This window comes from Lonchura striata, chromosome 5 (genome assembly GCF_050655825.1).
Source record: "Lonchura striata isolate lonStrDom1 chromosome 5, ASM5065582v1, whole genome shotgun sequence".
NCBI classification, from domain to species: Eukaryota; Metazoa; Chordata; class Aves; order Passeriformes; family Estrildidae; genus Lonchura; species Lonchura striata.
Window position 1 is genome coordinate 49860754 of NC_140707.1, and position 13619 is coordinate 49874372.

At 44.0% G+C, this 13619-nt stretch overlaps 1 protein-coding gene across 1 annotated transcript in view; it reads left to right on the forward strand.

The window, feature by feature from the left end:
• The first annotated feature begins 14 nt into the window (after positions 1-14).
• The window catches only part of LOC144246477 (uncharacterized), a 61178-nt gene continuing 47573 nt past the window's right edge, over positions 15-13619 (forward strand). Inside the window, exons 1-3 of the mRNA XM_085580501.1 lie at positions 15-313; positions 875-985; positions 10259-10354. Of these exons, the coding sequence (XP_085436627.1) occupies positions 108-313; positions 875-985; positions 10259-10354 (413 nt within the window). The 5' untranslated portion in view covers positions 15-107. The remainder of the gene's footprint in view (positions 314-874; positions 986-10258; positions 10355-13619) is intronic.

Here is a 13619-nt window from a genome sequence, read left to right on the forward strand (position 1 = left end):
GCTGAATTCTGCTCTATAACCAGCCAAAAAGGAGGCAGGGAGCGGTGTGGGGCGAGACAGTTGAGAAAGTGAGGAAGTGCGGCTGGGATGTGAGTGGAGTTGAGCTGATGTGGATCTTACGTCGCAGAAGTACCCACCTCCTCCTCCTCCTCTCCCCATTTGTCCGCCGCACAAAGGCGTTCGCACCTACAAAGCCGGAGATGCACCTGCAAACAAGGCAGTCCCCCTCGCCTGCAACTCCCCCCGGGGCAGCACTTTATTTGCAAAGCTGCGTAATTGGTTTAAGCTTGTGGGGAAAGAAGGAGAGACAGAGGTGGGAGAGGGGGACAGAGGGGGGCGGGGGGCGGAACGGGATGGGACGGGGGACGGGCACGACCACCCTTTCAGGTGGACAGGACATATGCTAGGAGGGATAGGGGGAAATGAAATGAGGCAGATGAAGGAAGGGCAGCCCCCTCTATTTGAAGAGAATGCAAAAGGCCATCCAGCCTTAAACCCCTGAGATTAGAGGCAATATTTACTAAAGGCCGGTAGATGCTCCTTTAACTTGATGGCCGAGACGTGCTTCAAAGTCCCGAGTCCTGAAGTCCACAGGTTCCCCCCTCTCCCGCTCGTCCATTCACAGCTGGTTATCGCGTAGGTACCTCCAGGCCCTGCCGCAGCGCCCCACGTTCCCATCGCCCTCGGGGCAGGGGATCGGATTAGGCGCTCCGGGCTGCGAGCAGGAGGCTCGGCTCCGCGCCCCCCAAAGCCCTCCCAACCCTCCCCCCATCCCACCACCCTCCTCCTCCGGACTAAAACAGCCCTTCAAACGGGGTGCCGTCCTATGTAAATGGTGATAATGATATTGCTTTTTCGGGTGCCTTATGTTCAGAAACTATGTGAGTCACCGTGCTGAGGACATAATACTACAGGTTCCCAATAAATACGGACAGAGGCCTGAATGCGGATCCACTGATATTAGCCTCCACTTGGCAAACATCAGGTGAGTCACTAGAACCATTTTATATCCTTACTGTGGAAAGCCTTCAGCCCAGAAGGCTCATTTGGAAGCTTTCTTTGATGCCAGACGTCCAGGAGCAGCAATAATAGGTAGCGGGTATATCTCATTTCCAACTTCTTGCTTACTGACCTGATTTCTCACAACGAACCGGGGAGGAGGATTCTACACAGGCTGGTAAAAGGCAAAAAACACCGATAAAACAAACTGACATTGGAAAAAGCTTTTTATTATTATGGGAGGAATTTCTCAGTCTTTGCAGAGGGATCAAACATTTTCTGTCCTGTCCGGCTCTTCGAGCCTATGTCAACACCACGGACTTCTCTTAGGTTTCTCTATCCTATCCCTTGTGAGTTCGTTCTCACGTAGCTACTAGAACTTTTATCATCTCATAGTAGAAAACAAAAACCAAAAAGTCAAAACAAACAAAAAAAATTCTACATCACCAACCAGCAGCTAATAACCCTACCCCCCCAAACCCAAACAACTTTTCCAACAGTGGAAATTTGAAGGGGAAATAAAGCTTCTTGGGATTTTGAAAAAAACTTGCACATCATACCACACAAACTATAATATACACCTGGGTCTGAATTTCAGCTTGACATGTTTATCATTCAGCATGGCCACAGTTGCTTCCACATTGATTTGTTCTCGAGTGGTCTGTGGAAATAGCCCCAGAAACAGGATTTCAAAGTTTCTTATAGAGACACTGGATTCAAATGGCGAGATAGAGCAGAGATAGAGCATATCTCTGCCACGACAAATACGTTTTAACTTGTTCTCTAAATGCATTTTCTCTTACCCCTTTCTTTGTTCTTTCTCTCCTCATAATTTTTTTTTTTTTTTTAATCTGGCAACAGAATTAAGTCAAATCCTCGAAACAAAACTCTGGAATCAGCAGAGGAGAGCAGCATATGAAAATATGTCTTGAAGGAAATAAAATATATAAAGGCAGTGAATTAGACCCCTGTTTTCTCAAGTGGTCAAGCTACACCCATGGAAATTGGGACAAACCTCAATAGAATACCTAAGAAATATTAAGATTGCGGTCTTCATGTAGGCACCCCCACTCTTTTCCTAATGGAAGCGGTGTATATGTCTGAAAACAGGGACCCTTCGGTGGTGGCTTGCCCAATTCAGTATTTGAGATCTGTGGAGTATGGTTCCCCCCTGGCAGCACAGCCGCATGCGGACATGCTGGCAGGAGTGTGGCTGCCCCCGAGACCCCGCTGCCGGCACCCCCCCGCTGGGTGACCTCGGGGCGGTGCTGCCTCGCTTTCCAGAGCCCAGCCCCGCGGGAGCAACACCCGACGGGACGCCGGGCAGCCCACGCTGGGTCACCCTGTACCTGGAAAAAAGGCCAGGCACAAAGCCGGCCACGCTCATCGGATGCTGCTACAAACCATGGAGGCGTTTCATCGGGCGGAGCAAACGTGGAGCCGGCAAAGCCGCCCTGCGGGCCGGCCGCCCCCAGGCCGCCCCGGCTGGGATGCCCGCTGCCCGGGAGGGGAGGAGAGCCGGGGGTTGTGCAAAGCCTCAGCGCCTCCTGTTGTCCGGCTGCGGGCTCAGCTCCCTCCTGAGGTTGCTCCCAGAGGTGAGAGCACAGGCAGGATCTTCTCTTAATCTGCTTAGAGCCTCTCGACCTGACGTACAATAAGCAAGCCCTAGTCAGAGCCAGCCGCTGCTGGAAATTCTCTTCAGCCCGGTTGCTGTGGTGCAGCCCTGGTGGAGAAAATCCTCCCTTAAGTACAGAAGAGGGTTAGGATGCCTCTGCCCACGGCCACAGGAAAAAGCGGGTATTTCGGTAGTTGCCCTTGCCCTGCATTTGAGCCTTTATGTAGTGAAGCCCTATGTAGGATGCTCTGCGAGTCCAGCAGGATTTATCAGTATCCTTTGCAGCAGGGTCAGCACAGAAGCACTCGCCTAGGATGCGGGACGCTGTGTTAGTAGCCAGGAGCTCTCCAGTCGCGCCTAGATGATGCGTTTTTCAGGAGTCAGGTTAGTAGCGCTGGTCCCAATTACACAGTACCTTTCCCCAGCTCTGTTTCGAGTAGCACCAGTTTCTGTACACTTTTTGTTTGTTTGTTTCATCTTTTTTCTTTCTTTGATTCTTATTTTTTTTCAGGGCGAGCTTTTAGTGCAAACTGGAGAAACTGCAGGCTGAGGTGAGCTCTGCTTTACCCAGCTAGATGGGATCAGGGTCTTGGCTCCACCGGTGTGCTTGCTCTGTTTGCACCAAGGGTGCAAACATAAAACCTGACCTAAAAATTATGGAAATATGTATGTGGAGCGGGGGCAGGACTTTCAGGGGAGACCGTGTTTCCAGCGCCGTCAGGAAAAGGTGGGCCCCACAAAGGCCACTCAGCAAGTGTCTGGGTTTTGGGAATCTCGTCGCCTCCTGGCCGGGCCGAGTGGCCTCGCCCCTGGGAAGGAGCTTCCCGCAGCTGCTCGAGGAGCAGAGCTGGCCCCGGCACGGCGCTGCCCACGGGGACCGGAGCTCCTTGGCGCCGGTCGCCCATCGCCGCCCGGGAGCGCCGCCCGCAGGTTCTCTCCCACGCGTGGGCCGGGCGGCCGATGCAAGCGGCGGGAGCTTTAATTTTAACGTGGAGCGCTGTTTCAGTTCGTTCTGGTCTGTTTCCCCTGGCAGCAGCAGCATCTGCCGGTCCTTCGGTTTGACTTGCAGGGGCTTTATTTTATCCAAAATACCATCGTCTTTTGGAAGAGATTCTCTCGGCAGTGCTTGCGCGGGCCAGACGTTTAGCTCGGGAAGGAGCTGTGAGGTTATCTCCGCATCGGTATTCGTTCCCTGCCCTATACTGTACATCCTTCTTTTCGTTTGCGCGTATCTGTTTCCTGCGCAGGGTCCCTCATACCCGGCTTTCCAGACTGGCCCAAGCCTGTGCAGCGGGTCGCCGAAAACATCGTGGGACCCCGTCACCTCCCCCACCTTCTCCCCACGATGGGAACTCTTTCTTCCCGTCTATTTCCATTTCCAGCCCGAAATCCTCCCACATTCAAGCGGGCAAACAGTAACCGTCTGGGAACGTGCCCATGTCCGGAGCTTCGGACGGGGAGGGATCGTGGGTGCTCCGGGAGCGGGGGTAGGTGACTGCCGGTAGCGCCTCTCCTTCCGCGGGGAGCCCACAGAGAAGGAGCCGGATCGGGGTTGTTTTCCCTCCCTCCGCCCCTCACACAGGCACAGCCGCCCCGGTTCTGTGCTCCCGTTCTCATGTAGGAGAGCCCATGGGGGTCCCCTCAGACACGGCCGGAGCCACGGGCGAGAAAGGCGGCTTCTCACCCTCCTCTCCTGGGGAGCAGGGCCCAGGCAGAGAGGGCACTGCACGGGGTCATCATTTGCTTCTGAGCTTTTGCTAAGTGAGAGTACTCTTCCAGTCTTCGACTGTGACCATCAAGTGGCCTCCTTCCTGCGACCGGCCCAAGGTAGGGCACCCCCTTTTCCTACAGCACCTCTTCCTCCCCAGGAGCCGTGGTCTGGTTCTCCGGGGCGAACTAGACGCGCCCTCTCCGCCGCACCATCCACGGCAGGGAGGGCTGGGGGTCTCACCCCTCTTGGCGGGGTGCCTGCCCGCTGCCGGGCCCTCTGCCGCGGGTTTCCAGCGCCCTGGCCGCCGCCGCCGGGCGCAGAGGCGGCGGGGCCGGGCAGTGCCCCGGGGGCTGCGGGAGCGCGGCCCCTCCGAGGCCCGGTCCTGCCGCGGCCGCGCCCTCGGGCCGCTCCCGGGGCGCCGGGCCCGCGGGCTCGCACGGGTCAGTCTCAGGGCCGTGCTCCTTCCATGGCCGCTCTGTCAGGCCCTGCAGACATTGCTCATTACAACAGTGATATTCCGCTGCAGGATTATTTTTATTTTATTTTATTTTATTTTATTTTATTTTATTTTATTTTATTTTATTTTATTTTATTTTTTTATTTTATTTTATTTTATTTCATTTTATTTTATTTGATTTTTTTATATTCAGTGCAATACATTGCATTTCATTTTCTAGGCATTCTGCAGAACTGATATCATAAGACTTGAACAACATAACAAATAATATTCCACCATCTGAAAATACTCATGTATCTGACCAATTAAAGGAGAAAGAGGAACAAATAATGAAATGAAAAATTATGGATGTTGATATCCGATGGTTACAGAGAATAAGGGAGCTTCTGTTTTGTGTTCTTTCAGGTTTTTTCTATAGTGTAATAAAGAGTTCGTAACTAGGTAAATCATTACCTATCATAAACAACCAGTTTATTTTTGCTAATATGGTTAGATGTATGTATGCCCTTTCCAGAACTCCAGCTGGCAGAATGCCCGCACTTCAGCATGTGATTGACCAAGTGTGTTTTACTTTAATTTTACAAGAATAAATTCGGTTGATAATTAAATTTTGATTCAAGATCAGCCATGTAGGTTTTTATTTCACTTATAGTTTGTTTTACTTATGTTATGATATACTGAAACATAAATGTAAATGCTTCTGTTGTGTATTTCAATCAGTGTGTCTATTCTTGTTCAATTATTTGATATATTTTTGAAAATCTTGCTTGGTTTATTCTGTTATAAAGGGTGTCTTGTTTTAAAGCAGCCACAGTACTATGGCATGGAAGACACATTATCAGAAGAGATGGGAATATGATTATGCACAGATAAACACAAGTACTTAGATGGCACCCACTTTGCAGAATCTCACCCAGGTTCCAAAAATGGTGTTTCAGGATATATATGGATTTTTGCAGGAAGCAAAGAAAGCAAACTAAGGCAGTGAGTGCTGTTAAACTAAATAAACTGGTACAAAAAACAACACTTGATAGGAGATGCACCTATGCATGAATTCTAGAATTATTTATTTGTTAAAGTTGCCCCAGTAATTTAATGGACCGAAATCTGCTTCCCTTGCCCCAACAATATCTGCTTCTGGAATCAAAGGCATTTCCATGCTCTGATAGCCTTCTTTCTCCAAAACCTGCATGAGTTATCTTTGAGAATATCGGCTTTACTGATAAAAAACAATATCTATGTATCGGACTATAGATTCAGAGCTGATCACCTCTTTGTAATATTCATCTTCATATACTACTCCAGTTCCTTTGTAAACTGACTTTCCTATGCAGAAAGTAGACTTGGTTTGATACCTTTAATTTTGAGTGATGGAGAGTGAAGGAATGCTACTTTCTTTCACTGCATATCAACATATTTTCAAATTGTTTGCCATCTTCTACTTTACCTGCAAAAACTATTTATTTCACTGTCTCTGTCTCTGCAGTAGTTCTGCAGAAAAACACTGGGAGAGACCGGTATCCATTCTAGATGGCTTTCTTGTCTGACAGCTCTGAAGAATTAAATGTTCAAAATAAAGGCTGGCCTATTTAAACTCCTCCTCAGGGAGCAGTTCCACAGTGTTATCCAGCTTGCAGTTCCTAGAGCATAAATTAATTCAAGCTGAATTTTCTTGAGCTCATTTTCTTGTCCTGTATTAACAAGGACAATGAGCAATTGTGGGATGTGTAGCAGCATTTTCACAGATATACAAACACTGGTCATTTACTCCATTACAGGACATAACTAACCTATGTATAGCAAAAATGATGCTTGCCCTGGAAAAGGATGACCAGAGATCCTAACACAGTCTGTAGTTTTACTCTGAAATGTGAGAATGTGAGTATCAAGTGGTAACATCCTAAAGGCATGAGATCCATAAAACAGTATAGTCAACCAGTGACTATGGGAAAGTAGAGGAAGGTCTGGATTTAGTAAAATGTTAGGACTTCCCACGGGAAGAAGTTGTTCAGTATTTTGAAGTATTTCATAATTCCAGCAGCTGGTCTAAACTTCTGCTGCTGCTTCAAGTACTTCAAGGGTGAATTTGAAAACTGCTGAGTAGTTTAAAGAGACTGACATTATGAAGATTATTTAGGTCACCACATGGCTTCCATCACTTGGGTTCAGTTTTCTGTGCAGCTACAGGTGAGACAAGGTAAGAATCAGATTTAAATCATTCCTCCTCCCTAGAAAGGGTTCTAGCCAATAAGGCAGCTGCCTAAGTGTTTCTGCCATGCATGTAGTTTCAGGTTTACTCCTTTTTATGTGTTAATGTGGGATGATTGAGGGAATCTAACACCTAAACTTTCCTTCAGTTCCTCCTAAAGAGAAAACTCCTCTCTTGCATCCAAACAATTTCATGGATCATCAGTTGGCTTTGCCATTACCCATTGAACAATTTTCCCCTTTTCAGGATCTATGAATATTTGCTCCAAAATCCATCCATTCCTAGCAATCCTTTAAAACTTTTCTGGTATTATCCTTAGAGGCTGCTGGAACTTCAGCCTCTGCAGACAACTCTCCTTGCCCTTTGAGGGGCATTTCTTTTTGTTGCTGTGATGTGAAGTTTTTTCTTATGATTAAGTGAGACTGTTATGTCCACCAAAGCTGAGTCTTCAGCTATGTGAAACCTGAGATCTATAAATATAAACATATATAACTGCACCTATGTATTCACTATCAAGCTGTTGTCCTAAGAGAACACAAGAGCTGGACTGGAATGGCCAATTGGAAACCTGCTATATTAATTGAAAGACAATGGAGGGCAGAGATATATCTTTGATATGATCAAATATAATCAAAGTTTAAAACTAAAGCAAGCAAACGCCCAGTCCCAGAAAAGACTTTGTCAGGTGTTTAGCTGTAACGTCTCTGTTTATTGCTTACAGCCTTATTCAAAGCCAGGAATGTCTCTCTGACCTTGTGCATATAATAACAGCCATGTTTGATGGACTTCCAGAAGTAGCTAATGTAATTTCTTATATAATAAAATAACATGTACTTGGAAACACTACCGTCATGTCATACTAAAAATAAATTTGTGAATCATTATCACTCAAAATGACCAAGTGATTGTCTCATTGTATTGATCTTCTCATTATAAATACTGTTTATAATAATAGAGCTTCACCTGGTTTTCAACTTTTTTATTTGTATCTATTCTGAATTACATTATATTATATTAGGAAATACCAATGTTCTTAAATGGGGAGAGGAGAAAATAAAAGACAAAGCCCAAAATCCTAGGAGGAAGAAAAAAATGTTAACTATTTCTGCTGGCATGGCACTGGCAAATACAGATATCATACAATCATAATGGAGATTAGTAGAGCTGGGTGTGCATATTTGTTATGGATCAAAGATAGGATATAGTGATTAGAAGAATGACAATGCTTTCAACACCCACAAAGGGATTGAATGTGTGATTTATAATACTAATTCCACAAAACCTTTCCATGGCTGCTTACTGCACAAGGGATTCAATATAGATTGATCACTGGAAAAAAAGTATTTCCTTCAGCTCAGCTAGATGCAAGTAACAAAAAGTCTTTTCAGTATTGACACTGTCTGATTTAAGAGATAACCCCTCTGCCGTTTACTCTACTCTTCTGCTACAGATTACTGTCCCCAGAGTGTAACTGTCAGAGAACTTTTTGTGCTACATTCCCAATGCCCATAAATCACAGCTCAGAATTTTAGCTTATAATTAATCCATTTACTCTGATTATTTGTGCCCATTTTATATATATACCTGGCAGAAATGTTAAAGATGTTGATGCCCTGGAAAAGCAAACAGTAGCCTGTATCTAGAGTATACATACCTCTGATTTTCTATTTATTATCAGTCAGAAGCACAGATTCAGTTATGGATTTACTACTGGTTCTACTAGGGGACTTCAGACAGTCATTCAGTCTCTCTTTGTTCTGGTTTCTAAAATGGAATAATGCTACTTTGACATCATGGTGAAAATGTATTTGTAGATATGCTCTTATCCTTTCTGTTATTGCATTGGGGAATAGTTTTGGGCACGTGTACTGCCATTCTGATGCAGACTAGATTGGTGCTCTGGCTGTAGCACAGCAGAAGGGAGAATGCAGCCCCCTCCAGCAGGGTTGGGGAGCCTCTGGACTATGACTTGTGCAGAGATTGTCACAGCCAGCTGGAAAAGGATACCAAGGTGAGGCTTAGCATTTATTGTCAAATTAAAAGGTGCGAGACACAGAGTTGGTAAAGTAGTTATGCTCTTTCTTTTTTTCTTTCTTTCTTTTTTTTAAACAATACTACTCATCTTTCCAAGGACTCTGTGGTATTTTCTCAAGAGCCCATAGCAGGCTGTAGGTATTTAATTTGCATCATGCTGTTCTGATTTCTGGTTGCCTAGATGAAGGTGGATATTGGAAGCATGATTAACTCCAGTTGCCTCCCAGTGTCTGTCTGTCCGTGGGCACTCTGTGCATGTCAGTCCATCATGGGCTTGGATCATCGAAGCGATGTGCACTGGGAATGGGACTTCCTACATGACATGGACTCAGACCATTTCAGAGATGAGGAATTGCATTTTTAAGTTTATCCAACCAACTGAACAAGTTTTTAATGATTGCTTTTCTTCCTAAGAATAAAAAAACCCTCCCTTATAACATTAATAGACTAATAACTTAGATAACACAATTTATGTGACATTAGAAGGCTTAGTGATCTGGTGAGGTCTAATTATGGAAAATAATAATGTGTACCCAGGGACTGAACTTGCAGAAGGTTTTCCAAATCAGATCCATTTGCTAACTATAAAGATTCATCTACTGATTAAATTTTGGATTTTGCAATCTTCAGAGATAGGGCTTAACCTGTTTAACAAAATACTTAATGTTAATAAAAACCTCCACCCTCAGGCTTCAAGCATCACTGTGATCATTAAGGGATGATAATAATAGTACCTGGGGAAAGGGGAAAATAACTTTCTTTGTTTTCCCGTGTATCAGAGATGAGAATCTGCGCAGCTGTCATCTCTGGAGTTCAAGCTAAAGGATATAGATGATATACTGGCGACAATTTCTCCAGGAATAGCTGTTGAACATCATGTGTGGCTTAGTAGGAGAAAAAACGTAGCATTTGGGACTTGACTTGACTTCAGATCCCCTTGGGTATTTACTTGCTTTGCTTACAAGGCCTAGAGACCATCAACACAGGACATGTTTATGAACCAAGGCTTGAACCTTTCTCACAAGCTAACTGCATTCCCCAGGAACTGGCCACTGCTCTTCTGCAAGCAGAACTGACAGCCAACAGTTATAGTAAGATAACACAGCATACTCATTTGCCATTTTATCACCACTATTAACCTAAAGAGGAAATATGTGTCTAAGGTTTTTTATTTCCTCCTAAGACTTTTTTTTTTTTTTTTTTTTAATGCAAATTCTTCTTGTCATTCAGCAGGTTCTTACTGGAACTTCCTGATGCAAATACCTCTTCACATGCAGGGCTTTTTCTTCCACATCCCACTGTGACTCCTGCAGAGAGGAACTGTTCTAGGTAAACGAAATCATTGAAGCTTTGCTTACTGTTTAACTAGTTTGAAATGAATCTGTTCTCTAGGCTTACATCTGCATTAAACTGCTAATAGGATTCATCTTCAATGTGGCAATCGAACACTTCATTCCTGTTCTCAGCTGCTTTAATGGCCTGGACTGCTAACAGGAATCCTTCAGCACAGAACAGCTGTTTGATATTCTGCCTACTGCTTCTCCAGCTACTCTGGGATTCTTGCTAGACAGACAGAGAAGCAAATTAGGCACCAAACAGAGAGACCTTCTTGGGCATATTGCAAGGCTTTAATCAGTTATCTTGCTATCAGAAGAGAAAACTTGCTATTAATTGGCATGTAATGACTGGCTAATAACTTTTTCATCTTCAACAGGTTTTCAGTTCCATTATCAAGCTAAAAGTTAGCCATCTAGCCTAGTATGTTTCATTCTTTGCAAGAAAGACACTGTGTACCTCTTAAACTACAGAAATACAATTAGGCAGGAGAAAAAAAGCCCACAAAAATGTATCTGAAAGCTACAAAGAAAGGAGAAGATAATAGGAGACCTTTGTCTGTTAGACCAGTGGAGGTTTTCAATCAGTTTAATGCCATATTTGAATTCAATATCTGCAGTTAGTCATTACAGTTCCTTGTGATCACGTGCGTGTTGGAGGTTCCAAAGTGGAAAAAGGGAAAAAAAAAAGCTCTATTTTTACTCACCATAACAGACTTAAGTGGATGACAAGCATAATTCTGTGAACTGTTACAATCCAGAGATTCATGGAAATTCCAGCCCTTTGCTTTCATATTAATTGCAGGAAACTATTTTTTCCCTTTACTGCTATAATCTGCTTTGCTTTGCATGTGTTCTAGACCATCAGCCTTCTTGGGAACCTGATTAACGTGACCTTGTAGGATTGTAGGCCATGGTTATGACCATCTTGATAGCTTCAGTTTGACTTTCCAAGTTTTCTTTAATTTGTAAGTTAATTTTTTTTTTTTCCTGAAGTTTGATGATTTTTGGCATTTGCCATTTTCCCTGTATTTGTTTGACACTGAAGAAACACTTTTTTTTTTTTGTCCATTTGTAGTACATACTTCATGTGTAAAAAGAACTATTGCTTAAATTTAACTTTCACTAGGCAGCTATGAAATATGTTCAACATCTCTGTTCTCTGAAGGATTGGCTAGTAAAACTGAAAGACATGGTGTCAGGACTCCTCTCAGAGAACTGGTTTCAGACTTTTTGCTCATTTAATACTGCAAAGCTCTTCGGGTTATGGACTCTGAGATGCAATCTCTACTTTTGCACAACTTCTTGTACTGAAAATAAAATCCCAATAAATAGAAACTTTATTGATGATGATGAATGAACCACACACATCCAGCTGAGGCTTTCTTCTCCAAGCTGGGACTTTGACAATAACAAAAATTGGTTTTGTAAGAAAACTGTATCTACAGTTGCACCCAGGAAGCAGCTGCAATGCATGGTGCACAAGTTACCAGAAGTGCTGTCAGTATGTTTGGTTCCCAGGGCAAAGCTGACAGCAGAGCAAGGGCTGCTATAAACAGGAGAGAAATGAGGCTAAAAAGGTACAAATCCCTTGCCCATCCTGCACCTTTCAGGATCTGCAGGTAAACTGGAAGAAACACCTTTCTAATGACATCCCCAGATGAAGCTGATGCGTTTCAGCTCACTTAGGAGAGGAATGTCTGACCAGTGCTGGACTCACAAAATACTTCACGTCCTGGTCTCTCAGTGGCCCGTTCTCACCAGGGCAGAGAGCTCTCCCCCCGATCTGGGCTGGCTCCAGGCCCGGGACCACGAGGCACCAGCGAGCGACAGGCAGGACTGGATCTTGGAGGGGCCCAGTGGTGTCTGGTTTTATTGTTTGTTTGTTTGTTTCGTAGGTGAAAAGCTCTTTGTGGTTCCTTCAAGAAAGTGTTTCTCATTTTCTTTTTTTTTCTGTTTGGGATTTCCTTCCAACTTCCAACTTGTAGTCCCAAAATTAGAAAAGATTCAGTTGTTTCCTGATGTAAAATGTTGATAGCCATTGCTGGTGCTTCACAACACTTGTTTGGAACAGTCTTGTTAACACCAATGGCACCCTTAGCAAAATGGAGGAGCCCTTGCAAGTTGGCACCTCTGTATGTGCATAAAATACAAATTCTCATTTCTGCTTGAGCATACAGTAAGAGAAAATTGCTAGAAAACATCAGTACTCAGGACTGAATTATGTGGAGGCATTGAATATGGTTAAGGAACATAATACTATATGCAAGGAATTTCAATGGGATAGCCTGAAGATCAAACAAGCAATAGTTGCTGCTCTCAGGAACATGAGCATTTAGCCCTTATTGGAAGGTTTACCACCAGATCAATTGCCTCAGTTAAGAACATTATTCTCTCCAGAGGTCGAAGAGTCTATATGAGCCTGTCATGAATATAAATAAAAATATTCTTAATTAATTCACTGTGTGGAAAGTAAGGGTGTCTTCTGAAGCAAGAGACATGAAAAGACAAACTCCTGACTCAGGCTGATGAAAGGAAATAAATCTATAGAACAAAACAGTGCTGACAAAAAATCAGGGAAGTTGGTCTGGAAAAGTCAACAGAAAAAATGCAACATTATCCATGAAATTACAGTTGTAACACTTCCAGTAACAGCATCATTTGCAGGTACCACTGAAAAAAAAGTAACAGTCAAACACCCAGCACCACCTTAGAATTCATTACTCCAGATTTAATTTTCAGGTTAATAGCTCCCTTATCTTATTAGAAAAGACAATAGTTGGGAATAGAGTTAAAGATTGAGTGTGTGTGCTACAGATGGATCTTCAGAATTTAAAAAGAGATACAACTCAAGAAACAGGTACAGTCATTAAAGACAGCATTGGATTTAGCTCTACAGACTCTGATACAAGTAAAAACATTTCAAGAAAAGCAAAAATAACTATGGAAAGCTGTAAGAAGAGAGACAGAGTGATTTCAAAAGCAAAGCAACAAGATTTAAATGTTAAATTGAGAAGGATTCTGGGAAAAGGAAGTAAGCAGCCAAGTGTGAGGTCTGCTCAAGAAGAGTTGGAAGAGGCAAGGGATGTAACTAGACCAGACATTTCAAAAATATACGAGAAGAACTTCCAGCAGAGCAAATCTGAAGAGTCTACTTCCACCCCAGTGCTGCCTGTGAAAGTGGTTGCAAGGTCTATTGATGAAATAATTGCTTCCCTGCAGTCTACTTCTCCATCTCCCTCAGACAAGAAGATCAAAGA